Source organism: Natator depressus, chromosome 2 (genome assembly GCF_965152275.1).
Source record: "Natator depressus isolate rNatDep1 chromosome 2, rNatDep2.hap1, whole genome shotgun sequence".
Taxonomy (NCBI): Eukaryota; Metazoa; Chordata; order Testudines; family Cheloniidae; genus Natator; species Natator depressus.
In genome coordinates this window covers 60,414,433-60,442,151 of record NC_134235.1, presented here as the reverse complement: position 1 = coordinate 60,442,151, position 27,719 = coordinate 60,414,433, and the positions used below count along the sequence as shown (strand labels likewise).

The window sequence follows — 27,719 nt, the reverse complement described above, 5'->3', positions numbered from 1 at the left end:
GTTCCATGTGTCTGGGAAAACATACTTTATACACTACTTCAGGTGGGAATAGAAGCAGCTCAAATACAAATTAACGGACAACTTTTTCAAAACTGGGCAACTTTTTCAAAATCATATTGGCAAAATTTGTATCCACGCCAGCAAAAACTGAAGATGGACCTGGACCACATCTCCACCTGAACTCCCAAGACTTTACAGTTGGCCCCTATTTCTCTGGCAGCAAATTTGCACAGGCTGTGGCTGCTGACTCCTACTGTGTCCTGGACTTCCTTCACTACTGATTGCTTCTACTACTACCACCTGCTGTGTCAATCTTCCTTCTCTTTGCTCTCAGCTACCCTCTTCCCAGCCTCCTTGTCTCCATCTCTGAGTGCAGGGAGTCATTGGCTAAGAAGGGAGAGAAGAAAAGAGACACTGATAAGTCCTCTAGCAGCAGCATCAGATGAGCCACTCCCTTGACTCAGGTTACGTGAATATGCATGTGGAATGGATGTGGGTATGAGAATAGGAACAGAGACACCAACAGCAGCAGCAGCCGTGACCAACAAGAAGAGCAGAGGAGAGCATAGGGTGCAGCTGAGAAGTCCTGTAGCCTGTATGAGAGCAGGGAGAGCAATTGCTGGGTTTGTTTTGGGGTGCTATGTTCTGGAGGTATGGAAGGATTTGTTACGGAGCCTGTGCAAAATTCATTAAATTGCATATTGCAGAACCTCCTATGAAAAATGTACCACAAAAATCAGATGTACTTACGTATCATCCCTCCCAGATTGTCACAGGGTGGTCTCTCCATCGCCACTAAACCAAACAAAGTTTTCCCATTTCCAGAGTATAAGCAGGTCAACAAAGGCTCCTCTCAAGTTGAGTCCAGCCATTTCCCCGCATGCCTAGCCATACCTTTCCTCTTCCATCTCTTATACCCAATAAGCTAGGCCCTGTAGTGAATGAGTCTATCTTGGGCCTTATACTGCCACTCATTGCCACAGTGTCCATCCCAGTGGCATCTGATCTCCAGTCTGATTCATACTCCTGTAAAACCAACAAGAAAACAAGTTAGTGGGCCATAGTTCTTGCTAGTTACACTCCTCCTATACTTCTCAGGGCCCTGATAAGCAGTGTATCCCATCATACTCACACACACTCAGAAGATACTAAGTGATGGCACAAGTCATTAAATGTAATGAAATGAAAATTAACGGTGAAGTGCAAAGCAAAAATGACTGTTGAGTTAAGTCCAGAATTCTCTGAAGGCTTAACCAACCTGGTTAAGTGGGAAAGTGGGGCCATTTTACACAGAAAAAAGCTTTAACTAATATTTCATAATTCCCTTTTTTCCCTTAAGGTACACAGTGATTGTGCCACTTTAACTACATCAAGTTGAAATCAGTATAGTTAAAGTGGTACAACTCCCTAGTGTAGACACAATTATACTAGTAAAAAGGTGCTTATACTGACATATCTTATACCCATAAATTTAGGGAAATAATCTATACCATTTTAAAGAATGTTTATATGGGTATAACTGCATTCACACTTGGGAGTGTGTGTACCAATTTATCTATTTCAGTAAAAAGTCACACCTTAACCCAAACAGTTAAACCAGTACAAAATCTAGGTTTGCTGTGAGAGAAGGCACAGCATTTTGAAATAACTTCAACTCAGCATAAATCTGGCCTGTCTTTTGAAAACATCTGGAGGTATTTGTGGGTTTAACCTGGTACAGGTATTACCATTGGCCTTGAGCCTCAACATTTGCTCAGATGGTTAACTTTAAACATGTGAATCATTCCACTGACTTCAAATGGAGCATAATTGGACCCATGCTAACATTGCATCATTTAATTCACATAGTCACTTCCATACTATTAACCTGATACCTATCCTTACACATGTCACAATCCTGCGATGGATTTGGGGGTGGGGAGGGGGAGGGGATATTGTTTTATTATGAATTATTATTATTATCAAGCCATATATTTTATTTTGAATACATTAAACTATTGGTGAGAGCACTTTCCCTGAGTTAAGCTGCATGTGTTAAATTATTCTCAACAGTGGCTTTTTAACTATAATCTAAGGGCTAAATTGAGCCTCCTTGATGAAAGCAGATTTGTGCCTGAAGTCCATAGGATCTGCACTGACCAAGGAGGCCTGATTCTCCTCTACATACACCTAAGTAACTTCACTTGATTTATCCCAGTACGTGTGAGAGAAAAATTAAATGTTTCATCTTAGCCACTCCCGCCTTTGGACTCCTTATTTTGTTTCTTTTTTCTCATGTACTTGCTATTATCAACACTCTATCAGTGAATAAGAATTTACACAGAGATCTACTGTAATGAGCCATTTTTAAGGGAGGTGGGGGTTTTGCACTATGTTTGGAATTTCTGGAAGGCCTCACTCAGCACTCACAACTTGGGCTAGATTTGCAAGAGCACAGCATATTGGGTGCAGAACACTTGAAAATCTAGCCATAAATGTCATAATGACAAAGGGTGGGTGGGGTGGCGAGTGCTCTGAAAATCTGGCCCATATTTGGGTTTTTGAATGGCAGCTAAACTCTTGACAATCTGGCTCCAACTGTGGGTGTGGAGCACTTTACTCCTGGGGGAATTCTGCACCACTGAGCGTGTGCAGAATTCATGTCCCCCGCAGATTTCTTCGCTTCCCCACAGAAAAATGACTTTCTGACAGGGAAGCAAAGGGAAGCTGCCTGCGCCCAGATTGTCCCCACACTCAGCCCTTTCACACTTGGATCCTGCCTGGTTGAGCCTGCCCCACATCTGGTGCACCTGGTGCAGAGGGGCAGGGCTCCAGGGTGTTTCTGGGGTAGGCCCAGACCTTGTGCTGTGTCAGGGTCAGGTGCAGCCTCACCACTGAGTCTGTGTCCCAGGGGTGGGGCTGGGGAGGCTGCAGGGTGATTTCCTACCTTTGTACAACCAGTGGCCTGTGCTTCCCACTGCCATGCTGGAGCCTCTGCATTTATTTATTGACAAATAAAGCGTGCAGAATTTTAAAATATGGTGGGCAGAATGCCCTCAGGAGTAGCACATGCAAATCTGGCCCTGAGTTCTTTTGAAAATCTGACACTACGTGCCTTATGTCTGTTAAAAACTGTCACTAATTAAAGGAAGTTCATGTGGTAATAGGGGTTTCTCCCCCGTTTAATCTAGGCCCTGTTTGCAGTTTGTGGCCTCTTGACAGGCTGCTACTTTTGCTGCTGCCTGTGCTGCTGTTTCAGTTGCTGTTGTGGGCAGTGTAAACCCAAGCCACCCGGAGGGGAAGAACATGAGTTCTGCATGTCTCCTGAGGATTTGGAAGAGCAGATCAAGACAGACATGGAACAAGGTACGGATTGTAGAGACTTAATATAGAGTGAAAATATACAAAACCGTTAAAGAAACTATTGATCAGGTCCTCTGCTGGTGTTAGCCGGTGTAGCTCCACTGACGTCAATGGAGATATGCTGATTTACAGCTGCAGAGTATCTGGTCCTACAAATCTTCTATACAGCAACTAAGCCAGAAGCACCGTACAGTAGAACCTCAGACTTATGAACGCCAGAGTTAAGAACTGATCGGTCAACCACACATTTCATTGGGAACCAGAAATATGCAATCAGGAAGCTGCGGAGACAACGAAACAAACGCAGTACAGTACTGTGTCAAAAGTAAACTACTAAAAAAAAGGGACAGTTTAAAAAAAGATATGACAAGGTAAAGAAACTGTTTCTGTGCTTGTTTCATTTAAATTAAGATGGTCAAAAGCAGCATTTTTCTTCTGCATAGTGAAGCTTCAAAGCTGTATTAAATCAATATTGAATTGTACGCTTTTGAAAGAACAGCCATAACATTTTGTTGAGAGTTATGAACATTTCAGAGTTACAAACAACCTCCATTCCCAAGGTGTTCATAACTCTGAGTTTCTACTGTATATTGCATAGAGAAATGACAGTTTCTTTGTATCTATTATTGTCTTGATTATGCAGAAGTGTTGTAGAAGTATCAGTCCCAGCATATTGCAGACACAAGGTGGGTGAGGTCATAAATTTGATTGGACCCGCTTCTGTTAGTGAGAGAGACAAGCTTCTAAGCTTACATAGAGCTCTTCTTCAGAATGGATTTGATTAAACACATGGACATTAAAGATCCCATGACACTTTGTGTAGGAGAGGAGATTTGCTATATTGTGAATGGCCTATATATCCTAGTCATTCTTATGTCATGTGCTGTGCCTGACCTGCTTCCTTCCCCCACAGAGCTATCTGAACGCCAGTGGGCTTGATTGTGTAACCTTTATTTATACAAACAGTCCTATTGACTTTGATGGGTCTACTCACTTGAGAAAGGGCTGCAAGATAAGGCTTATTCTTTAAAGTGCTTTGGATCTTTTGTGATAAAGGTTATAAAAGTATTTTCATTATACCTAGAACCACCATGTCAAAGCACACACCTGCCCTGTAGCACTCCCTTCTGGCCAATTGTGGCTCTGCAGTAGCGCTGACTCCATTTCTCCTTAACTCATTCTCCCTGAAAAAAGTCCGGACAGGCCAGATAGTCAAAAAATTCCCCTTCCTGGGGTCCTAGTTATTTACAACACAGTCTTTATAAGAAAACTCAAACTATCAAAATCCCAGATTTGGGCCCAGCCACTCCCCCAAGGGGGTCTTTCCACGCTTTAACAATTCATTTCTTTTCCTCCATCACACCAATGGCTGACATTACTGAGATACCCATTTCCCGTTTATTCAGAATGTTCACTAATTTGCCAGTTTAAAAAAATTAATAAAACATAGATTTGGATTTTGTAAATCCAGATTTCATAGGGAGGGCCTGAAATAAATTAGAACTTTTCCAGGTCTCTTATCCCTCTTGTCATTTTTGCTACACTTTTCATAAATCAAAAGCAACAGTATAATTTCAGTCAGAACTGCCTTTATTTTATATTAACAAAGCAATAACAACAAAAGTCAAGAACAAAAGTAAGGTTTCCACGTGACCGGACAATGAATGCATTTCCTCTGCAGCTGAACACAAATAGCATCTGCGTCTTCCTTTAAATTTGCACTTCAAAGAAAACAAGTGATAACAGACACAAGCTGCACACACAAGTTGTATAAATGCTGGTTGAAAAGATGTAACTGAATGAAAATGGCATAGGCTGGTACTAGCATTGCCTCTTCAAGCAGGCAATCCAAACTTGATTGTCCTAGATAGGCAGGTTCTGACTTTTCTGCACCCCCATAGCTTTATGTAAGATAGCTTCTAGAGAAAGCCTCCACCAGGTAATTCAGAAAACAAATGTAAATTCTCCTGCAGCAGGCTGCTTTGGAAGAGAAATCCACATTTTGAGCCAAATTCCTTATAGGTCGCCTGCCCACAGTGGGATCACTCTCTCTAGTAATTAATCTCTTTGTCTCTCACTGTTCTCAGCATAAATAGCATTATTCAAAATTTTGCTACAAGGTCAAAATGTAGATCCTCAAACCAAAGTCAAAGTTTAACTAAATAATTTATTGTAGTGTTTTGTACATAACAAGTCATTTATTTTCCAAAGAGCTCAATATGCAAAAAATACATCAGAGGGGTAGCCATGTTAGTCTGGATTTGTAAAAGCGGCAAAGAGTCCTGTGGCACCTTATAGACTAACAGACGTATTGGAGCATGAGCTTTCGTGGGTGAATACCCACTTCGTCGGATGCATGCAGTGGAAATTTCCAGAGGCAGGTATAAATATGCAAGCAAGAATCAGGCTAGGGATAACAAGGTTAGTTCAATCAGGGAGGATGAGGCCCTCTTCTAGCAGTTGAGGTGTGAACACCAAGGGAGGAGAAACTGCTTTTGTAGTTTACTTCATGATATCAATCTCTGAGTACCTTGCACGTTATCAGCCAGATTATCACCACACCCAGTAGTTCCTGCTGCTCTCAATAGGAGCTGCTTGGTGCTGAGTAGAGCTGTGTGAGAACTGGAATTACTGTGTCACAGGAAATTCCATGATTTTGAAAATTGTTTGTGTTCCAAAAATGTCAAATTTTGAAATGTCCCACCATTTAGTTTTGATAAAATCAAAATGATTTGTTTGGATTTTGACTTTATCTTTTGTTTTTTTGTTTTATAACATACAATAAATTTCTAAATGAAACATCAAAACATTCCATTCTAAGAATGTGGGAATAAAATGAAATTTTGTTCTGATTGACATGTCCCCACGGAAGGTTTTGGTTTTGACAAAACAGCATTTTCTGATGGCAAAACATTCAGTTGGAAAATTTTCAAACCGCTCTAGTGCTGAGCTACTTTGAACACCTGGCCCTGTAGGATGAATCTTGCAACCTTTACTCCTATGAGTAGTCTCAGCAAAAGAACTAAAGAAATTTATCGATGAATAAGGTTTGCAGGACCTGCCCTTTACTCTTATTATAGTCAAGAGAATGATTTCTTTCCACTAGCAGAAGTTCTAATAACTAGGGACCTGATCCTGCGTCCACTGAAATCAATGATAGTTCTGCTATTGACATCAATGGGAGAAGGATTGGGGCCTAGATTATTACAACATTGGACCAGTTTCTAAATGTTTTTTATGTAACCATTATGCCCTAAAACCAACATATTTTAAGAGTCAGAATCAGACAATAAATCAAAAGTATATTGCAATGCATGCAGTAACCACACTGTTTCAAATGCTCTGAGAAAACGCACAGCAGAAGAGAAGCAAGTAATTATTTCCGTTAAGCTGGGACCTATGCTCCTGCTTTGGAGCCCAGTCACGCAATGTTCTCGTCACATAAACAGTTTCATTTAAGTCAGTGGGCCCGATTCTGCTCCCATTGGAGTCAGTGTCATTCCTCCCACCGATTCTCCTGCTGCTGAATGAGGCACTGTTTGAGGTTGGACTGCTCATGTGAGTAAGGTGTCAGGCACTTGGTATGTCAGACTGTGGTGATGTTCTCCAACTGCTTGTCAGTGGGTTTTTTCCTGGTTGGTTATCATCATCAGAACAAAATGATACGTTTCCAAACAGTGTTCAATTTTACAGCAAATGTAATCAGAAAAAGGGGGGGGGGAGGAAGAACTGGAATGAGCTGAACTACTTTCCAGATTCATAAGCAATAAGTATTTAGCACATCATTGTCTCCTCCGCACTCCATATGATATCAATGTAGGCGAAGAGCGAACATGAGCTATCTATAGAAAACAATTTCAGCTGTGAATTCTGCTGCACCTTCATTCTGTAGCTCTCTGTTAAAAGGCTATATTTGTACAGCTTATTATACCCCGGGTTCCCACTCTGATGAAACCCATAATAAATCCTAGAGTTGTGCAGACAGCAAAGTATTTGGATAAGCTGCCAGCCTCCTGAAGTGTTTGCAGATTAGTTTGAAACAATGTAGTACATTTCTAATGGATCCCCCTCTCTTGTAGTCACTGAGTGTTCCTAGCCTTGAAGTGTACTGTTTCTGGTTGCAAATGACTGCCCATAAAATTAAAAACTCACACACACATGAAACCCTATCAACCTACATGAAAATCCAGAAAATATTTTGCTTTTCTAAAAGGCCTTAAAAATGAATTTGAACTCCCAATCTAATCTAAACCAGAGTCATGTTTTTAAAAGTAATTACTTGTAAACTTTGTATAAGTGCTAATAGTGAGAAATAGTGCCTCTTTTTGACCTTGTGTTGAAATATGGAATTTTCCATACAGAGAAGCTGCTTGCAGTCTAATCACTCTTGCCTTTCACCTTGACAAAATCAAACTAGTTACACAGCCACTGACGTGATGCCATCTGGCATGCAATTAGATGTCTGCTCTTGGTCGAGTTATTCCTGTATGTTATGTTTTGTGTCCATAATTCATCCCGTTTACTGCTCATGCTTAGAAATGTTGCCCTCCCAAAGTCCAAGGGGCATAGAGATAAAAATCTCTAAGAAGTAAAAATTGTATCTCCCTCTTCCCAGAGTTCAAGCTGATGGGATGAGTTCATGCACACATCTCCTCTTCATGGAGGACTGGAGGAAGGACTTTGTTCTTTGATGTTTCACAATAGCCTTATTTGGTTTCAATGAGCCTTCTTGGTGGGCAGGACCTAACGTCTGCTGTAGGAAGCCAGCATTTTAGATTAACTAAAGCTTCTTTCCTGTGGAACTTACACAATTATAGAAGAGTACAATGCAAACACTGTCACCTTATAACAGGGAACACAGATATTGTAAGTGAGATTAATACATGCAGCATCCTCCAAGCATTTCATAAAGTCTAAACACTAAACACATTCTTATAAACTTAGCATCTCTTTTAACAATACTAACATACAGGTGAGCCAGACTGGTTTCCAGCTATGTATTGGCCAGTGTTCAGTCGAGGCCTAAGGATCTTGGCAAGAGTTGGCACCTGGTCTGCCAGCTTCACAGCCACTCTAGAGGCATGTACTTATATCAAGACATAAAAGCATCATATTCAGATTGCCCTGCCTTTAAGTGCCAGATCCTGAGCCCTGCACCAGCTTGAGGAGCTGTGCCAGCGAGATTCATAGAAGAGACAGCTAAACCTTCTACGCTGTAGAAACTGAACACAACAATCTGTGGGCTGACTGCAGCTTTCCAAGGACCTAGCTTTACCCCATCACAGCCCCTCTCACAAGAAAACATAGGCATCTCTTTTACTGATGTATTTTGAAAGCAAAAACCAGAATCTATACTGAATGACAATATACAAAACATTAGGGATTAATCTGAAATTTCACCGTCTTGTAATTGTAGGGGTCCTGACCCAAAAGGAGTTGTGTGTGGTGGGGGGATGTCGCAAGGTTATTATAAGGGGGGTTGTGGTACTCCTACCGTTAATTTTGTGCTGCTGCAGGCTGCGATGCTGCCTTCAGAGCTGGGCAGCTGGAAAGTGGCGGCTGCTGGCTGGGACCTCAGTTCTGAAGGCAGAACCGCCACCAGCAGCAGTGTAGAAATAAGGATTTCATGGTATGGTATTGACACCCTTTGTGCTGCTGCTGGCAGGGCACTGCCTGCAAAGCTGGGTGCCTAGCCAACAGCTGCCACTCTCCGGCCATCCAGCTCTGAAGGCTGCGCAGAGATAAGGGTGGCAATAACATGATCCCCCCTAAAATAACCTTGTGAACCCCCCCGCAACTCCCTTTTGGGTCAGGATCCCCAATTTGAGAAAGTCTGGTCTCCCCTGTGAAATCGGTATAGTATAGGGTAAAAGCACATGAAAGACCAGATTTCACAGGGGGAGACCAGATTTCATGGGGGGAGACCAGACTTCATGGCGCATTTTTCATGGCCGTGAATTTGGTAGGCCCTTAATTATCATGGTAGTATTCATTATAGTCAGTCTAAAGAACTCACAGTAGTAATCATTACACCCAATAGTATTTGCAGGATCAGGCACTTAGATTGTAAATGTTAGGGGCAAGGAGCATGGTCTTTTTAATCTCTGTAAAGCATCAAGTAAAATGATGGTGTAATAATCATAATTAATAATAATTAATAAGCAAACTGAAAAAGGATTATGTGGCACACTGGTTTATGTAGCAACATAACTTCCTGTGTGAACATTCGGGTAAAGTGTACCTAGGCTTAGCATAAGTATTACATTGATGGTAAACATAGAATTTTGTTTAGTGTGCATACAGCCATTTAGAGCTCTATCCTGCAGCCCTTACTCATCCAGGACTGGACCCTAAAAGGGTTGTAGATGAAAGCTTGTTTGAAAGATCATTCTACAGTATACTAGATCTTACTATTTTTGCTGTCATTCTATCAAGAAAGGCAGCTTGAGTTTTGTATCAAATCAACGGTGCTTAAAGGGGTTTGTTTTTTCTGTTTGATTTAGATGGAGAAACTCCAATCATACTTCAGCCGACAAATGCAAATGAGAAAACTCAACTAATCGGAGATGGCCATCGCAGCTATCACACAGACTCATAAAACAAGAGCAAGTACAGTCTGATTGCAGTTTGCTCATGTCACAAAGAGGGTTCAGAAAAGATAATTGAAAAGCACTGTAATTGTTTTCCATATTTGTATTTGATTTTTAAGTTAGGCAAAGGTAATTTGAATGTAATTTCCTGTGGATGCAGACTCTTTAACTCATAGGGCCTTCAAAATGAACAGGCCCATCTTCTGTGTTCTGCACTGAGATACTTACCGTTAGCATACTGTTATACTGATTAGCAAATTGCCCTTGAAGAGGGTTAACGCTTTTGAGCTCAGGCTATCCCTTCAATACAATAATATTCCTCTCTCTTATCTCCCCTTAAATGGAGCTCCCGTTCCACACCTAAGCAAGGACTTTCCCTGATTAGGGCTTTGAGTCCACTCAAGAAGGCACCAGTTCTGTCATTGTCTGACAATGTAATGTTCTTAGTTTGCCACAAAGTTTTAGGGTAGAGACTGTATTTATAACACTATTGCTTCCTTTGAGAAAACGATGGAAGTGTTTTCAATAGACAGCAAAGGAACGGTAGGTATCAAGAAGGATCTGATTTTGCTAAAGAGAGAGCACTGAGTGACAGCACTAGTCTGCCTAGTAGACTGAAACTTGCTGGGGTTGGAACCAGAGCAATAAAGAAGCTGAGTCAGCTGTCCTTTGATTGGCACAGGGCATGATTACCAAACCCAAGAGCTTAACAGTCAGAAGGCAGTTCAACCTAAACCCAAGAGACTAATCTCCTAATTGAAATGCACATGATCTCTGTGTCTTGGTTCTGTGCATGTGCATTACAGCACCTGCACAAGAGCAGAAGCAGGAGACCAGCAGGAAAATACCATACAGATGTGGATGGTTGATGCTCCCTATTTGCCAGTTGTAAGACTTGGCAGCAGCATCTCTCCCTCATCTTGGACTGACCAATCTGAGACACATATCAAAGTTCTGTTGTTGTTTTTTTTAATTGGGAGTATGCCTGTGACCTCATGCAACCCTTGCCTCCTCCAACTCCTTACCTTTTGGCTCCCTAACTCCTTTGGGATGGGATGGAAGATGACCCTCAACCGAGTCCACAGACAACTGCCTGCCTGCCTGCCTGCCTACTTATTCCCCTTACTGATGGCTTTATACTTGTTCTTTCCCAGCTGTCCTACTGACATGCAAATAATGGTCCTTCTCCCTCATCTTAGCTCCTGGGCTGAGGGAAGGGGCAGGAATTGACAGGAAGAGAAGGAGGAAGTCATGCTGAAAGGGCAGGAGGTAGCTTCCTGGCAGAGAGAGGCAGAGCAAGATAGGACTTGCTTCTCTTAATAATCTTGCCCTGATCCAGTGACCATTTACCCCATCCTCTACTTTGCTACAAGTCTATAATACATGTATTGCACTTCAAATCATATAATTATTACCCATTCAGGTTTAAATTGTACTCCAGAAGCAGGCTCTCTTTGCTTTGTTTAACCAGCACACTGTTGTAAGATCTTTCCAGCCCTGATTCTATGGTACTGACACACCTTAGACATGTAAACTATTCTGTATAGACAAATTTTGGGAAAGTTGTATATTAATAATAAATGTGTCCTTTAATATACTTAAAGTTCCATTTTAAGTCAAAATATAGTCTTTACTAGCAGTGCACTGCTGCACAAAACTCTTGTGGTTGAAATGCTAATTTATGAATGTGGAATAATCAGAGAGACAAGAAAATATTATATGGTTTAAATGTAAAGTATACATATATATATTCTGATTCTTCTCTCTTCACTGAAGCAAATGAAGTACATCTCTTTTGAAGGCAGTGGATTTATACCAAGGTAAAACTGGAGCAGGTGGAAGGAGAATCAGGCCCCGAGTTTGTAAAAAGCTAAAGCACTAGTTCAGAAATCTTGAACTTAGCACTGTGCTGGTTTGATACGTTAGCTTCAGCAGTTTATATTCTCTTTACTGAAAACATTCCATCAATCATTGTCACACCCCAGTTCTCTGCATTTGCTATTGTGGTTCCTCTTTTCACAATTCAGTCTTGGGGAGGATGTAATATGCTACAAAATTATAAAAAGAAAAGGAGTACTTGTGGCACCTTAGAGACTAACAAATTTATCTGAGCCTAAGCTTTCGTGAGCTACAGCTCACTTCACTGGAAGCATCCAAAGAAGTGAGCTGTAGCTCACGAAAGCTTAGGCTCAGATAAATTTGTTAGTCTCTAAGGTGCCACAAGTACTCCTTTTCTTTTTGCAGATACAGACTAATACAGCTGCTACTACAAAAGTATAGAAACCAGGGAATATATTGTTTGTCAAAAGTTTAAATGATTTCTTTCTTAAAAATTGGATTCCGTAGTTGTGAAACATTTTCTTCCTCCTCTTCCCACCTTTCACATCAAATCCCATTCAGCTGCAGCTAAATATACAGCTAAAATCAGTAACTATAATTCCAAAGTCATTAAATATTACCTTCTTTACAGGTCCTTTAAAGTTCCTATGATACACTGATATTTTAAAACCCCTTAATACTCAGTTAGCATATATCTCCATATACCTGTGAAGGCATTATAGCTACTGCTACCCTTGTAATCAGAGATAGTACTCCAATTTACTTCTATCAAGCCCTATACTACCTGCACATATGCAGCACATAATTACTTCCCTTGCTCTAATGGGTCAAGCTCTGTCCCCAGGTATGCACATTCAACTGCAACTGATTTTAGTAGGAGATGTATGTGCATATACCTTATGGATAGAATGCAGCCCACTGTATTTATATACATTCATACACCAGTAAACATACACACACACACACACATATCTGTGGGCCTAATGTTCTACTCCTTTACACTGATTTTATGCTGGTGTAAGACCACTGAAGCCAATATAAATCCACTGCGGTGGAATCGAGAATCCGGCCCTGTATGGATACATATTACACATGCTGTGTAAATGATTTTCTAAGCACGCTTTTTCAAATTTATTTCAATAATTTACTGTGAAAGTGTGAAAATGCTAGTGACTGTTTCCTGTATAGAATTAAATGTGAAAATGCACCCAGTTAAAAGTCTAGATGAAAGTTACACATGGTATATAAAAATTATCTTACAGGTGATGCTCCCATAGAAATCAGTGGGAATTTCACCTCTGATTACTATGGTTGCAGCAAATCAGACCCTAAGGTAATAAACAAGGGCTAAAGCTCAGACTGGGAGTTAGGCTCCTAAATACTTTGAAGATCTAGACCTGAGTGCCTGATCCAAAGTCTGCTGAAAGCAATGAAAGATTCCCAGTGACTTCAAAGAGTTTTGGCTCTGGGCTTATATCCTGTAATTTTTTACTAAATTCTTAATGCAGAAAGGATGCCTAAATTGGAAAGAATTTAGGCCCCAGTCCTGCACTGTGATCCCACAGACAACTGCTGCATCTTCAGAGAGCCCCATTTTCTTAAGTGGGGCTCTACAAGGATCACTATGCACTGTTACAGCCTTCGTCAAAAAACCCCCAGCAACTCTGAATACAGTCTTCAGGATATGTCTCTGAAAGAATGTGGCTTTGCTAAAATGACACTATTAGACTGATAAAAACTATGGTCAACCTTTTTAAAGTTGGGTGCCTAAATCCACATTTAGGCAGTTAAATAAAGGCAATCTGATTTTCAGAACTGTTGGGCACCTGCAGGTCCCAGTGAAGTCAGAGAGTCTGCATATCTGAGGACATAATAAAAACTGAATAAGGATGTCTGGATTTGGTCCATAAATATGAATTTAATTTTCTTTTGCTTTTGTTTGCTTTCTACAAGGTGTACTAAGGTGGAAACAATGATGCCTACATGATTTGCTTCCATGTAAAGTCCAGCTGAATTACTATTAATCTTTTGAAAGCATAGAGTTGCAAATATTTTGCTCTATAGTGTTGCATTTATTTGTATAAAAAATACTATGTATTTGAAATCTACCTTTGCTGTCAAACACTCTCTGAATAATAAAGACTCCCTATGTGTAAGAATTAAAGCACTACCTTTATGTTTCTACCCTAAGAAAAAGTTGTTCTGGTAACAGCCAAAATAACCAATAAGATCCTGATCCATCCAAAATGTCTATGGTGACTTTCCAAGCTGGTAAATTCTGAGAGAACTTTGTTTTCCCAAGAGGAACTACTTGGCAGAAAAATTGGCCTGTGGCAAATGCATTTTAAAAAAACAACAACCAGAACTTCAGCTGCAAATGCCTTCTTTGTTCTACAGGGCAGGATGCTACTTATCTCAATGGGGAAATCTGGCAAATTTCCCCTGTAGACAATACCTTAGATTGTTTAAAGTTCTCACCCGTACTGTGAATCAAGAGGTGTTACTCCAGCTCTTTCCTGAATTACTGGTTGTGGGGAGCCGATGGCCCACTCGATAATGCTTGGGATTGGCTGGCAGAATCCCTCAACCTCAGTTTTTCTTATGAGAAGAGCCAGAGGCATCAGGTGGTGAAATCCTGGTTCCATCGAAGTTAATGGCAAAACTCCTATAGTCTTCAGTGGAGACAGGATTTCACACAGGGAACTCTGACCTTGTGAAGGTGGCAGCACAAGATGCCAAACATTTCTATGCCTGCTAAAGTCAGGGATTTTTTCCACCACAATGTTATTTAGTCTCTGTGACCACATAGCATCAAGTGATTGGAAATTACCTGAGCAGCAACTGTTTTGGCTGGATCTATTATATGAGATCTGTTCTATTGAATGTTTGGAGAATGACTCGTACCAAGGTCACACAAAACAGAAAACGGGAGAAATATTTTTAAAGATTAAAAACTAGCAAAAACGTAACCTGCTGTTTAAACATTTTGTGCACTTTACTCCCCTGTAACAGAAATACATAATAAAATAAACTATTTAATAGAAGACATTTTTCAAATATGCCTGTGGGTTTTAATTTAATTATTTTACCTTTCCTTAAGATTTCATATCCAAGATATTGATGTAATTTTAGTCAAGGATTTTTATGTTTTTTTCAGAATTAGAGCCACCAAGTATGGATGGAATGATAAAACATATGCACAATTAAATATATACTTGTTATTGCTGATTCATTGTATAAAATTCAAATGAAAAAGCTGTCTGGTACATTGATGCTAAGTGGCAAGGAAGACCAAAGCGTGGGAGTAGCATCTATAGTTTTTTTTCTCATGAGCTATTAGGCCTGATCTACACCTAAAACTTAGGTCAACCGAAGAACGTAGCTCAGGGATGTGAAAAATGTACACCCCTGGCTGAGAAACATAGTTAAGGAAACCGAAGTGCCAGTGTAGCTACTGTCTGTTGAGAGGGTGGATTTACTACAGTGATGGAAAATACCTTCTGTTGCTGCAGCAAATGTCTATGCTACAGCAGGGTAGCTGCCACACTGCAGCTATGCCACTGTAGCGCCTGTTGTATAGCCATACCCTTAGAGCTCACTTAGTTTAGATTACAACATACTCTTCCACTTGGGGAGGAGATTAACAGACACTCGCTTCACAAGCTCCTCAGAGCAAGACTGACAGCCATAGAACACGTAGCTTGTTCATATTTGATGGCCATCTTCAAGGAAGGAACCAAAGAAATGGTGATCTGCAGAACTGTTAGGTTTTTTTTGGTTAGGCATAACAAAGGAGAATCCACCAATAATAACAGAGATAAGAAAACAGGATGTATTATTATTTGTATTATGAGAGCACCCACAGTGCCCAGGCCCAGACTCTGTCCTCTCTGTCCTGAAGAATTTACTATAGAAGGCCTCAATCCTGCAAGTTATTTTGTGTAGGCAGACTACTGCCTCTGCTGATTCTCTTTATCTAAACTAGGATTTGAAAGATATTACCTGACGTTAGCTAACCCTCGTTCAGAGACTAGTGTAAGCAAGGCACTCTCTCCTGGTCTACACTAGGCTGTTAAGAAATTAGCTAATTTAATACATTTGTTAACACCTTTCAAATCCTAATCTAGATAAAACTACAGAGTGTAGGAATTTGCCTGGAGCAATTTGCCTCATTTGGGTCTATGATAACATGGCACAAAAACACTATTCCTTTCTTTTCTTTCAACAAATTATTAGATTTTGATTTTCACATAGAGGTAGCACAACATCCATTTGTACCACCGCCACCACCACCTTTTTTGCTTGTTTGTTTGGAGTAGATCCTATTGAAAGTAGAGTTGGGCCCGAACAAAATCACTGGATCCAAACTTTCCCACATTTTACAAAAGTTTGGACTGGGACTGAAATTTGCATTGGGAGACCACCTGTAATTATAAGTGCAGAGCAGTGTGAAGGTACAAGTTAAATAATAATATCTGCCTGCCACTGTGAACAAGAGATCCAAAAATGTTCTTTTCCAGCACACACAGAAAAAAGTTCTCTCATTTTGATAAAATATTTAAAACTATTATTTATTTCCTATAACTTTGCACAAGTATTACATATTTCGTATGTTGGAACACAGCGATCATTCCGACTACCTGAGGCAGTACTGTGAACCACAACATTAAATCAACGTCCCAAAGCGCAAATAAAGACGAATGGGGGAAAAAAATTGAAGTCTCCTTCGAGCCGGAATCGAACCAGCGACCTAAGGATTCCCGCAAGCTGCTCCTCTACAGTCCTCCGCTCTACCAGCTGAGCTATCGAAGGGACATGAAAGAATCGCTCCCGAGTAACACACTAGAGCCGAGAGAGTCGACATCACCGTCAAGCGTGCGCAGACAGTTTTGCTAGCGCACAAGGCGCATGCGCATGGCCGCCGAGTGGGCCGGGTGACCGCGGGCGGTGCGCCAGGTGGTCCCGTCGGGGCCCACACTCCCCCCGGCGGGGCGGTAGTCACTCCAGGCTGGGGGCCCATGCGCCGCGCCGAGAGACTGCGGACTGGGGCGAGGCCAACGGATCCGTGCTTGGCCTCAGCGGCAGCGGCGGGGCGCGGGGTGAATCCCGCGCCTGGCCATGCAGTGCGTGTGTGTGCCGGGGGGAGCCGTGCCTGGCCCCGCCGTGCCGTTGGCGGGCGCCCGGGCTGTGAGACCAAGCCTTGCTGTGCGGAGTGTGTGTGTCGGGGGGGGGGCTGCCTGGGAGTGCAGTTCTGCCGCGGGGCTGGGGCGGGGCTGGGGGGGGATGATGGGCTTGCCTGGTGCTGCCTTGCAGGCCGGGGGCGGAGGGTCTGCTCATGGCCTTCACAGTGTTCTGTGGCGGGGCAGGGGCTGTGCCTCGTCAAGCGGTGCCTGTCTCTGCAAGGCTCGGTCCGGGTGGAGTGGGAGGCGATAGGCCGCACCTTGCATCACAGTTATGTCCAGGGTGGCTGGGGGAGAGGATCGGGAGAACCGGCATCTTCCCTCATCCCTTTACTTGGTAGTCAGATATTTTGCTTTTATGTCATGGGCCAGTGGCGCAATGGATAACGCGTCTGACTACGGATCAGAAGATTGTAGGTTCGACTCCTGCCTGGCTCGGAGGCTTTTTATTGTAAAACCCAGCCTTAGAGGCATATTGAAGGAACACTGTATTTTTAAGTATGAGGAGGAAAAACATAGTTGTTTGACTGAACAGCCATGCTGCCTCTATGCCTGCATGTCCAACAGAACTCCCAGCTAAAACAGAACTGGGTAAATTGGACTTGCAAGAAGTCTAAAATATTCAAGTATTTTTACCCCATTTATACTTAACCTTTTGAAATAATTGCAAATGTGCTTTCTTTCAAACAATTAAATTCAGGAATCGCACAATGAGCTGTGAAATGGTGAAAATTTGAAAAGCACACCAAATCCCTCTAGAAAAGTTAACTGCCTAAGCGTGGTACTTATTTCTGGGAAATGTAGGCGAAAACATGGGCTTCTTTTAGGTAGCAGTTAAAAAAATACTAATGTGGAAACTCTTGGCCTAATAGAAAATGAAAACTAGGAAGATGTATTGTTAAAAACAAAAGTATTGCTTTTCAGGGAGCAACGACATATTAAAGTTCACCTACAAGAGGTGTGTTCTGGGGTTCATTTTTTCCTAAGCTATTTTATGAAAATAAAGTTTTTTAGGCCAGATCCTCAGCTAAATAAATTTAGTAGAGGTCAATCCATTGACTGATCTTTGATCTGGCCTATCTTTAATTAAACAAAGTATAGTGGGAAATAATTAGGTCTGGGAATCCAGTAAGTGATATTCATGTGATAAATTATTTTCCATGGTGATGATTTGTTATACTTTAGAAATATCAGAACATATTATTTATTTACTAACCTGCAGTTTACTTTTTCCTTCCTAGACCCCGCATTCTGATCTTTGTTTTATGTAATAAAATTACTATTAGAAGTCGAGTTAATATAGAAGTATTTTGCAAATTATAAGTAAGGCTAAGATTTTGTCACGGTTATTTTTAGTAAAAGTCAGGGACAGGTCACAGGCAATAAACAAAAATTAACGGAAGCCCGTGACCTGTCCCTGACTTTTACTAAAAATAACCGTGACAAAATGTGGAGGAAGAAGGGTTCAGACCCACTGCTGCTGGTGCTCTGGGTTCCCCCTGCTGCCCACAGTGGTTGAGAACGCTAGGGTCTCCGCTGCCACCCATGGTAGCTCAGAGCTGCAGGGCCAGCGGCTTGGAGAGCTCTGGCTGAGAGCTCTGGGAACCCTGCCACCCGCTGACAGCTCCAGGCTCGGGGCTGAAGCAGAAAATGTCACAGAGTTCTCTGGAAGTCACAGATTCCGTGACAAAATCTTAGCCTTAATTCTAAGATATGTTTGACGTATATGTGATGTTTTCAGTATGTTTAAAGAAGAATCATTTTTGATCTGGAAGCTAGCATAATTGAAATGGTAAGAAAATACTCAAAATACCAAATATTAGTAAAGTTTTCCATAAATTTACAGTGAACAAGCCCCATTCTCACTGATAAATGTTGCAGTTAGAGCTTTAGTGCTAGCACTCTGTCATCCTTACATCAAGATCATAGCTTTTTTTTCATTTTACAACTTTAGTAAACTGTCCTAAAGTACTGAGTGCAGTATCATTATCTGAATAGAACAGAACTCTCACTCCAGAGTAAGCCATGCTGCAGATGGAAGCGAAGACTATGAAGTAGTTTGGAATGACAGGCTCTCTGTGTGGATTCCTGATTTACTGCATGTGCACAAAACCCCGAAGTTCAATTGTTTATAACTTCATAAAGTTATTTTTTCAAATTCTCATGCCTTATTCATTGGAAACTTGCTCTGCTCGATTTGAATATGTGATGGCTGTACTATGAAAATTTAACTGTAAAGTACAATTCACTGTAAATGCAAAATTTAAAGTGAAAAAGCACAGGTTTCTTTACAAAAGAGAAATTAAAAAACAGTAAGTATTTTACAGAAACCAAAAAGGTTTTCCAGTGGCCTGACACTAAGAACAGGAAGCTTCAGGTCAGAAGGGGAAGTTTGGGTTTTTTAAGAGTTTTGTGGAGCAAAACTAGTAAATTATAATGAAAGTCATTTTGCAACCTTAGCTATATCAGCAGTTTGTCCCAGGCAAGCTCTAATCAATTAATAAAATATCTGAGAGAAAATAAATCAGGAGACTTATTTTACAGAAAAGAACACCGAGCCAGGCAGGAGTCGAACCTACAATCTTCTGATCCGTAGTCAGACGCGTTATCCATTGCGCCACTGGCCCTGAATATTGGCAATTGACTATGAGTAGAGAGATGTATAACATTATTCTACCTAAATTTATCAATATAGCATTAGGGTAACAGTATACAGAGGCCAGGTCTACATTACAAACTTACATCAGTATAACTACATCACTCCTGAGCGATACAGTTATACCAACCTAATCCCTGTAAACAGTGCTATGTTGACAGGAGAAACCCTCCCATCAACATAGCTATCGCCACTTGCTGAGGTGAATTAACTACGCTGACAGGAGAAGCTCTCCTGTTAGCGTAGTAATGTCTTTGCTGCAGCTGTGCCGAGCCAGCATTTTAAGTTTAAACTTGCCTTTAGGGTGGATAATGTAGCAGGAAGAAGAAAGGTAGAGCTGGAGGAAAGAGCTAGAGGATATTATTTATATAGTATCAAAAGTGTGGAAGATTATTTAAAGGCAAATATGAGATCAGCTCTTTGCCCCAAAGAGCTTGCAATCTAAGCAGCTGGTCTTACAGAGGAGTCTGCAGAAGCAGACAGTCAGGGCTTAGCTAGACTACTACTTTAATTATACTGGTACTGATAAAGTGATATGACCCTACCTACTGTGGGCACAGCTATACTGATATAAAAGTGTTTTATACTGATATAGCTCTTCCCATATGGAAAGGGGAATAACTATACAGGCATATCTATTCAGGGGATACCATCATAGGGCCTAAACACATCAGCCACACTATCAGAGGCTCGTTCACCTGCACATCTACCAATGTGATATATGCCATCATGTGCTAGCAATCAATGCCCCTCTGCCATGTACATTGGCCAAACTGGACAGTCTGTACGTAAAAGAATAAATGGACACAAATCAGACGTCAAGAATTATAAAATTCAAAAACCAGTTGGAGAACACTTCAATCTCTTTGGTCACTCGATTACAGACCTAAAAGTGGCAATTCTTCAACAAAAAAACTTCAAAGACAGACTCCCACGAGAGACGATTGAATTGGAATTAATTTGCAAACTGGACACAATTAACTTAGGCTTGAATAAAGACTGGGAGTGGATGTGTCGTTACACAAAGTAAAACTATTTCCCCATGTTTATTCCCCCCCTCCACCTCCCACTGTTCCTCAGACGTTCTTGTCAACTGCTGGAAATGGCCCACCTTGATTATCACTACAAAAGGTTTTTTTTCTCTCCTGCTGGTAATAGCTCACCTTACCTGATCACTCTTGTTACAGTGTGTATGGTAACACCCATTGTTTCATGTTCTCTGTGTATATAAAATCTCCCCACTGTATTGTCTACTGCATGTATCCGATGAGGTGAGCTGTAGCTCACGAAAGCTTATGCTCAGATAAATTGGTTAGTCTCTAAGGTGCCACAAGTACTCCTGTTCTTTTTGCGGACACAGACTAACACGGCTGCTACTCTGAAACCTATAGAGGCAGAAGTCACCACTACAACCATGTCCATGGTAGGGCTTTGACTGGTAGTTTAAGCACTACAAAAGCTCTGTGTAGGCCAGGCCTTATTCCAACCCTGAAACCCATGGAAGTCCAAGGGATACTGCACAGGAGTGAGGCCTCTTCCCTCAAAGGACAGGATGCAGTGAAAGGCAAGCACTAAAACAACGGTCTGCACGTGAGGATTTGGGTCCATGATTTAAAAAAACCTATCTTGACAAACATTTGTCAACTCTGTGGGGCAGATGAAACCATGGGCCCTGCAAACCTAACAAGGGTGAGAAAGGCAGAGCTGAGCTGTAGAGCAGCAGAGGCAGCGCTGGCCAGGACAAGGGGTACTGCCAGGGCAGGGGGGGCTGTCAGACAACACTGCGCAGGCATCAACAAAATATGGGCTTTGGGGTAGGGGGTACAGAGAGACAGGGCCGGGTTGGAGAGAGGAAGGGCAGAGGGGGCAGGGAAAGAGCCGCGAAAGCTGGGTGGGAGGGGGCAGAGGCTGGGGTCTCTCTCTCTCTTCCCCACCCTGCAGCGTTCCCATCCCTGGGGAAGCGCCCTGGCCAGGGGCGCAGTTAGCGAGTCTGACCACGCGCCCAGCAGACCCGGTGGCAAGCAACCGGCCTTGGCTCTGATGCTTCGGCGCCATCCTGCTCCGCTCAGGCGTCATGTGCGTGCTCCGAGTTAGAACTCGCTCCGGGAGACTCTTGTTTGTGTCTGGGGAAGCTTCCTTCATGTCCCTTCGATAGCTCAGCTGGTAGAGCGGAGGACTGTAGAGGAGCAGCCTGCGGGAATCCTTAGGTCGCTGGTTCGATTCCGGCTCGAAGGAGACTGACTTTTTATTCCCCCCCCCCCCTTCTTCATATTTTGAATGTTTTTGTTCCCGAGGTTCAGTTACTAACGGGGGCGGCGCGCGGAAACGGCCCCCGCGCAGGTAGCATGCCTGGGCCGGGCGCTGCCTGCTGTGCCACCGAAGTGGGAGCCAGGCGCGGGTGCGGGGCCCGGCGGTTCCTGCCGGTCCCCCGAGAAGCCTGGCCCCGCCTGCTCGCTCGGCCCCACTCGGGCAGGGACTGCCGCGGCGCACAGCGGGGGCGTAGGCCGGGCCAAAGCGGGGTGACCCACCTCCCACGTCGGGGGTGCTGAGGGGCGTTTATACACCGCTTTGCTTTCACCGCTACGGCCCTGAACCAGATTGTTTTATGGAGCCACCTCCCTGAACAGGCTGCAGAGGGCCAGGCCCTTGGGTGATTTCAGCCTGCGGGGGTTTCTTGCCACTGTGGTTAGTCTTGTTACAAAGCAGTAGGCAGCGCTAGAAATATACATGGTGCATTACCAAAATAGCCAGGCTGTGTTTAGTTAGTATGTGACCTAGAAATCTAGCTAGAACTACATCATCTTGCCTGGCTGCATCCAGCACTGTAGTAAAGACTCCCCTTCATAGTCATTTATAATTTGTCTAATACAAAGTAGACCCAAAAAAACCATGGCTTTCTTACCCACCCCCTTCCCTAAATAGGGTAATAATGTGCCAGATATCACCCACGTAACAGTAAGTGGCTCTGCATGATGCTACACAGTTTTTGTACCAGCACACTTATTTTGGCTAGTTTGTGGTGTTTACTGAAATAGTTATACTGTATAACCTCTGCAGCTAGAGGGGTAATTTCCAGCTCAAGGAGATATATATGTGCTAGCTTTGATCAAGCTAGCATGCTAAAAATAGCCTGTGTGGTTCATGGTATAGGCTAACCACCAGAGTATAAAGAAAAGGAGTACTTGTGGCACCTTAGAGACTAACCAATTTATTTGAGCATAAGCCACAAGCACTCCTTTTCTTTTTGCAAATACAGACTAACACGGCTGTTACTCTGAAACCCACCAGAGTGTGTAGCTAGGGTCCTGGATGGGATTATACCTGGGATGGCCAGCCGGCCTCACTACCCCCATAGCCACAAGCATATATGTGCTCAGGCTGGAAATTACATCTCCAACTCAAGGTTCGGCATATCCTCATTCCGTGTGGTGAGAGGGCCTCCAACATGATTTTGTTATTCACAGAAGCCCCAGGAGAGAGCAACCCCTAATGGCAGCTGGGAGGGAAAGATGGTTAAACCACCAAGAAAATACACCTGGTTCGGTTCTCAAGGATTGAGCAGTTCTTAACATTATTTGCATATGTTCAGAGACTATTTCATCTTGCAACATGTGGAGGAGCCTGTGCCAAATCTGCTCACAGCTTCAAATATAAGGAGATCTTATGGGTTAAGCATTAGCATAACACTCAGAAAATCTATGTTCAGTTCTGCCACAGAATTCTTGTATGACCATGGGAAAGACATTGAACCTCTTATTTTTATCCTACCATATATATATACACTACAATACAGAGCCTACTAGATCAAAGCTACCTCAGGTATGTCTACATGTGCTGCAATCACACCTCCCAGTTGCTGTGTAGACATAAAGCTGTGGGGATAAATTCATGAATGCCATCGATGCTCAGATCAAACATTAGTGGTAGGGAAATTATTTTACTTCTGTATATGGCATTAGTGAGACCAGTACTAGAATTCTGCACACAGTTCATGGGTCCACATTTGAAAAATCAGAGAAGGTGCAAAAAGCTACATAAAAATAATTTGAGGGCTAGAGAAAACGCTATATAGAGACTTAAAGACCACAAACTGTTTAGCTTACAAAAATAAATAAATAAAAAGAGACAGAGAGGACTTGATTACAGATTTTAAATATCTTTACAGGGAGAAAATTCCAGGTACAAAAGGCCTCTTAATCTAGCTCAGAAGGGGATACCAAGAACAAAAGGCTGGAAGCTGAAGCCAGACAAACTCAATTTAGAAATGACACCATTTTTTTTTAATAGTGAGGTTGATTAACCATTGAAGAAAACTAACAAAAAAAGTGCTGAATTCTACATCTTTCAACATCTTCAGATCAAGACTGGATGGCTTTCTAGAATGTATGCTTTAGTAAAACACAATTTACTGGTCTTACTGGGGTAACTGGATGAACTTAAAAGGCCTGTGATATACAAGGAAATCAGACTAGATGATCTATCCCTTCTGGCCATACTATCTATTAACTGTTGTATGCCAGTTTCTATTTGTTTTCCTGGAAAAGGTAATTTCTGCTTTTCTCCTTCTTTAGCTGAAGTCCAAGATATATTTTGACTGCAAAACAGAGCAGTATGTGGTAGGATGCACGGACCAGTAGTATCTTTGAAGAAAAAAAAGTGCAAAGTGTATTCTGCTATGTAAACTGTATTTGTTGAGTGGAGGTCCTTTCCAAGGTGTTGTGTAAGTAAGTATGAAGGTAATTTGTTTTACACTATAAAGATGAGATCTCTGGAGGAAGTTTGTGGAATTATGACAGGGTAGGGTGGAATCGGCTCAAGAGACCAAAGGCTCCCTTAGCATATAAATAATAGCAGGATTGGTGCTTGCATCCTCTAAGATGGAGGTTGTTTTTTTCCCCTCTCCTCTTTTTTTAATTCCATCTTCTCTCTCTTTGGTTGCTGGTTTGACTGCAGCTTGAAGGAAATTTTTGCCTTCGCTGCACACTCTTCTTTCAAGCTTATTTTAAAGGCAGAGTTCCTTTTTCTTTGCCCTCCCGCACCCACAGTGCAAGCAGTATGGATATTAAGGCTTAGATGTTCCATTCATTGTCACCCTCATCTTGGGGCACCCTTGACACAAAATAGACTGGCCATACTAATTACTGTAGCAGACTTCATGGAGTCTCTGGCTTCTCTCCACTGTTGGCTTAGATAAAAGTGGTTTGTTTTTTTCTCACTTGTTTTTGTTTGGGTTTTTTTCTTCCCCCTGAGATGCAGGGGAGTTAGGTTTTGCTGTCTGGGAAGAAGCAGAATGTGGGGTGAGCAAAAAGCCTGCTGCCGTGTGCTATTATCATAAAAATTGTAGCAATGTATGTGTTTTTGAGTTTGTTTCAAACATTAGATTCCATTTCATCTACCTTTCATCGGTGAGCTCTATTAATCAAGGACTGGCAGGAAGCAATTCCATTTCTCTGAGTCTTGGGTTTTTGTCCATCACATTGGTAGAATACGTATTTATTTTTACCACTGTCATTGCTCAATGTACATAAAACCTTTCTGATAGAGAATTGTTACAAGCCCCAGCTCAAGGATTTTCTTGTAATGAGTTACTGGACTATCCCACAGATAATTTGAAGAGTTGCCGTCCTTGCCCTATGCAATAAAGACACAGGAAGACAGGCAGCTTGTCCAATTTACTTTGGAATTTTTTCTCTTCTTCTCATTTAACTGAGGCACTAGGTACAGTTAAGGCTAAGACCAGTTTTCTGTTTAAAGTGCAACTCTGCTAAGTGCTCTAAAATTGACATGCTTACTTGGTTTGCCTTGACATTGGTTTCAGGGGATGCCATGCTCTGTTAATGATCCATATTTGGTGCCCTTTGACTAAGGAGTTCTTGATATACAGTCCCTCACCCCCCAAAAAGCTTTTCTGAAAGTTGAAAGATTCTGGCTGTCACAAACAGGACAAGGACAATCAACTCTAATGGCTGGAACAGAAGTTAAACCTACTGGTTGGAACAGGAATCTCACTTAATGGTTAGAGCAGGAGATGGGACAGTGAGCCAGAGCTGAAGTCAGGAACCAAGAATCAAAAGCATGCATGGCAGAAGCAAAGTTAGGAAGGAGGCAAGTCAAGATATAATTGTAGCTATAAACAATGACATACATATTGGGCAACTAGTTACTTGTTGCAGCTGCTGAGCTTAAAAGCAGGCCTGCTGTCTCCCTTCAGCCAATCAGGCAGGCTGATTAATCAGGTGGTCCTACTGCAACCCAGCTGAGCTAATTAATCCACCTGGAAAGGTTGACCTGGCTAGTTTTAAGTCTCAGTGAAAGGAACCTGCTGCTCTGGTGATCTTGGCAAGGCAACTTTATTTTGCGCAGGCAGGTAGAGCTTAAACCAGGACTCAGACCATACCAGTCTCCAGTGCTTGGGGGTTATCCCAGTGCATGGCACCTACTAGTCCATGAGGGAAGATCAATTAAAATATAATTCTAAAAAGATGTTCCTTCTCCAGTTAGGTTTGTTATGAACCTCACATGCTTATTCACATGCCTAATAGATCACACTGATCATGTATATAGAGAGAAGCTAACTATCTGGAAAACTATTTCTTCATCACAGGACCTGGCTCTAATGATAGTCAACCCAGGACTGAAATCTGAAGTGAAAAAGGAGGGATATTGCTCTAATCTGCCTATATCAAAGGGGTATTTTTATTTTGAGGAAATGTAATCTGAGTACTGCAGAATATTCAGAAGGCACTGAAACTTGTTTTTGACAAAAAAATAAATTATATTAGCAGATGCTCACAAGGAAGGGAGAATGGTTGGGGTGGAAAAGTAGACAGCAACAGGGGAACCAGGTGATGGAGATTAGGACTAGGGGAGTAGAAGGGAAGGGAGACATAAAAAATGAGTGAGAGAAGAACTGCAGAAGAATAGCAGGAGGGATGCATGTCATCCCAACATTCTCCTCCTGTGTGTGTCCAGCATCTCAGGACCTGAAGCCCATCTTCAGGGGAGTAATTTCCTGATCCCCTCATGGGAGCCAGGTTTGGATAGGGCTTGCTTATCGGGGGGGGGGTCTGAGCTGTGCTCTCCTTACCCCCTATGTGAGCTGACTTCAGAGGTCCCTGGTATTTGGAGGTGTCTGAGCCCCACGCCCTGCACCCTATGTATGTGCCAGGTAATGGGGTGCCAATGTCCATATATAGCAGTCTGAGCCCTCCCACATATTAGCCAGGTTCATGGAGGACATGCCTTTCTGGGCAGTATCTGAGCCCCCACTTCTTAACCAATACACGTGATCAGGGCTCACTGTACCTCTGGGTATGGTGAAGCCCTGCTCACTGGACCCCTGTGTGTGCGAGGAACTTGGACTGATCCCCAACTATGGGGGTCAGACCGTGCCACATCCAAGAGAATTTCAAAATTATTTATAGTGTATTTCAGCCCTCCTCTTTCAAACCCCATATGAAACAGGATCTGGGGAAAAGCACTGTTCCTCTCAGTAGAGAGGTTAAACAGGAATGCCCAGAAAAAGAAAAGAGAAAAGATAGTTAAGAGTAGGGATTAAATGAAGAACTGAGAAGGGGTATTTTTAAAAAATATCAGAAATAGCTTGTCATGCCTGAGAAATAAACTCAAATGGTAAAACGCTTGCTAAGCATGTGAGAAGTAGCGGGATAGATGACTGCGTTCTCCAAGCCCCTTCTCTTTGTTTCCATCCCATCTCATCTTTTTTTTTTTTTCACCCCCACCCACTCGCCCGCACATACACCATTTATGTCTGTGGGGAAAGGAGCGTTCCGGGCTATCTGTAGATAATCTGAAGTTTTTCTGTCCTCAACCTGTGCACCGACTAGGCGGGCAGGGATGCAACTAGTCGCCTTTCCTTTGCAGTTTTTGCTCTTCTTGTCATGAATGGAGGCGTTAGTTTCTGGTGGCAGGGAGGAGAGGAACATGGGGGGAAAGAAGAGTCCCCTGTCCTTTAGGCTCAACCTTTTGTGTGCGCCGTTGACGGTGGGCTATTTTACTCAAGGTTGTAGCAATGTGTGCCTTTCAATGGTTTGCTCTCTCTTTGTCCATCTTTCCTCAGCGTCATAGAGCTCAACTGATGGAGAAGTGCAA

The 27,719-nt window shown here is 42.4% G+C and overlaps 1 protein-coding gene and 4 non-coding genes across 6 annotated transcripts in view; 3 read left to right on the top strand and 2 right to left on the bottom strand.

Annotated features, from left to right (window-relative positions):
* The window catches only part of DNAJC5B (DnaJ heat shock protein family (Hsp40) member C5 beta), a 34,156-nt gene extending 23,298 nt beyond the window's left edge, over nt 1-10,858 (top strand). For both annotated transcript variants that reach the window (XM_074943065.1, XM_074943066.1), the window contains 2 exons: nt 3,171-3,345; nt 9,846-10,858. In XM_074943065.1, the coding sequence (XP_074799166.1) occupies nt 3,171-3,345; nt 9,846-9,940 (270 nt within the window). In that variant the 3' untranslated portion in view covers nt 9,941-10,858. The remainder of the gene's footprint in view (nt 1-3,170; nt 3,346-9,845) is intronic.
* Nucleotides 10,859-16,493: 5,635 nt separating this feature from the next.
* Nucleotides 16,494-16,583, bottom strand: TRNAY-GUA (transfer RNA tyrosine (anticodon GUA)). The gene is given in 2 exon segments: nt 16,494-16,529; nt 16,547-16,583. It is a non-coding gene; the product is annotated as a tRNA-Tyr (tRNA).
* Nucleotides 16,584-17,316: 733 nt separating this feature from the next.
* Nucleotides 17,317-17,389, top strand: TRNAR-ACG (transfer RNA arginine (anticodon ACG)). The gene has a single exon. It is a non-coding gene; the product is annotated as a tRNA-Arg (tRNA).
* Nucleotides 17,390-19,505: 2,116 nt separating this feature from the next.
* TRNAR-ACG (transfer RNA arginine (anticodon ACG)) lies at nt 19,506-19,578 on the bottom strand. Its single transcript has one exon. It is a non-coding gene; the product is annotated as a tRNA-Arg (tRNA).
* A 2,174-nt stretch (nt 19,579-21,752) lies between these two features.
* TRNAY-GUA (transfer RNA tyrosine (anticodon GUA)) lies at nt 21,753-21,842 on the top strand. The gene is given in 2 exon segments: nt 21,753-21,789; nt 21,807-21,842. It is a non-coding gene; the product is annotated as a tRNA-Tyr (tRNA).
* The last annotated feature ends 5,877 nt before the right edge of the window (nt 21,843-27,719 follow it).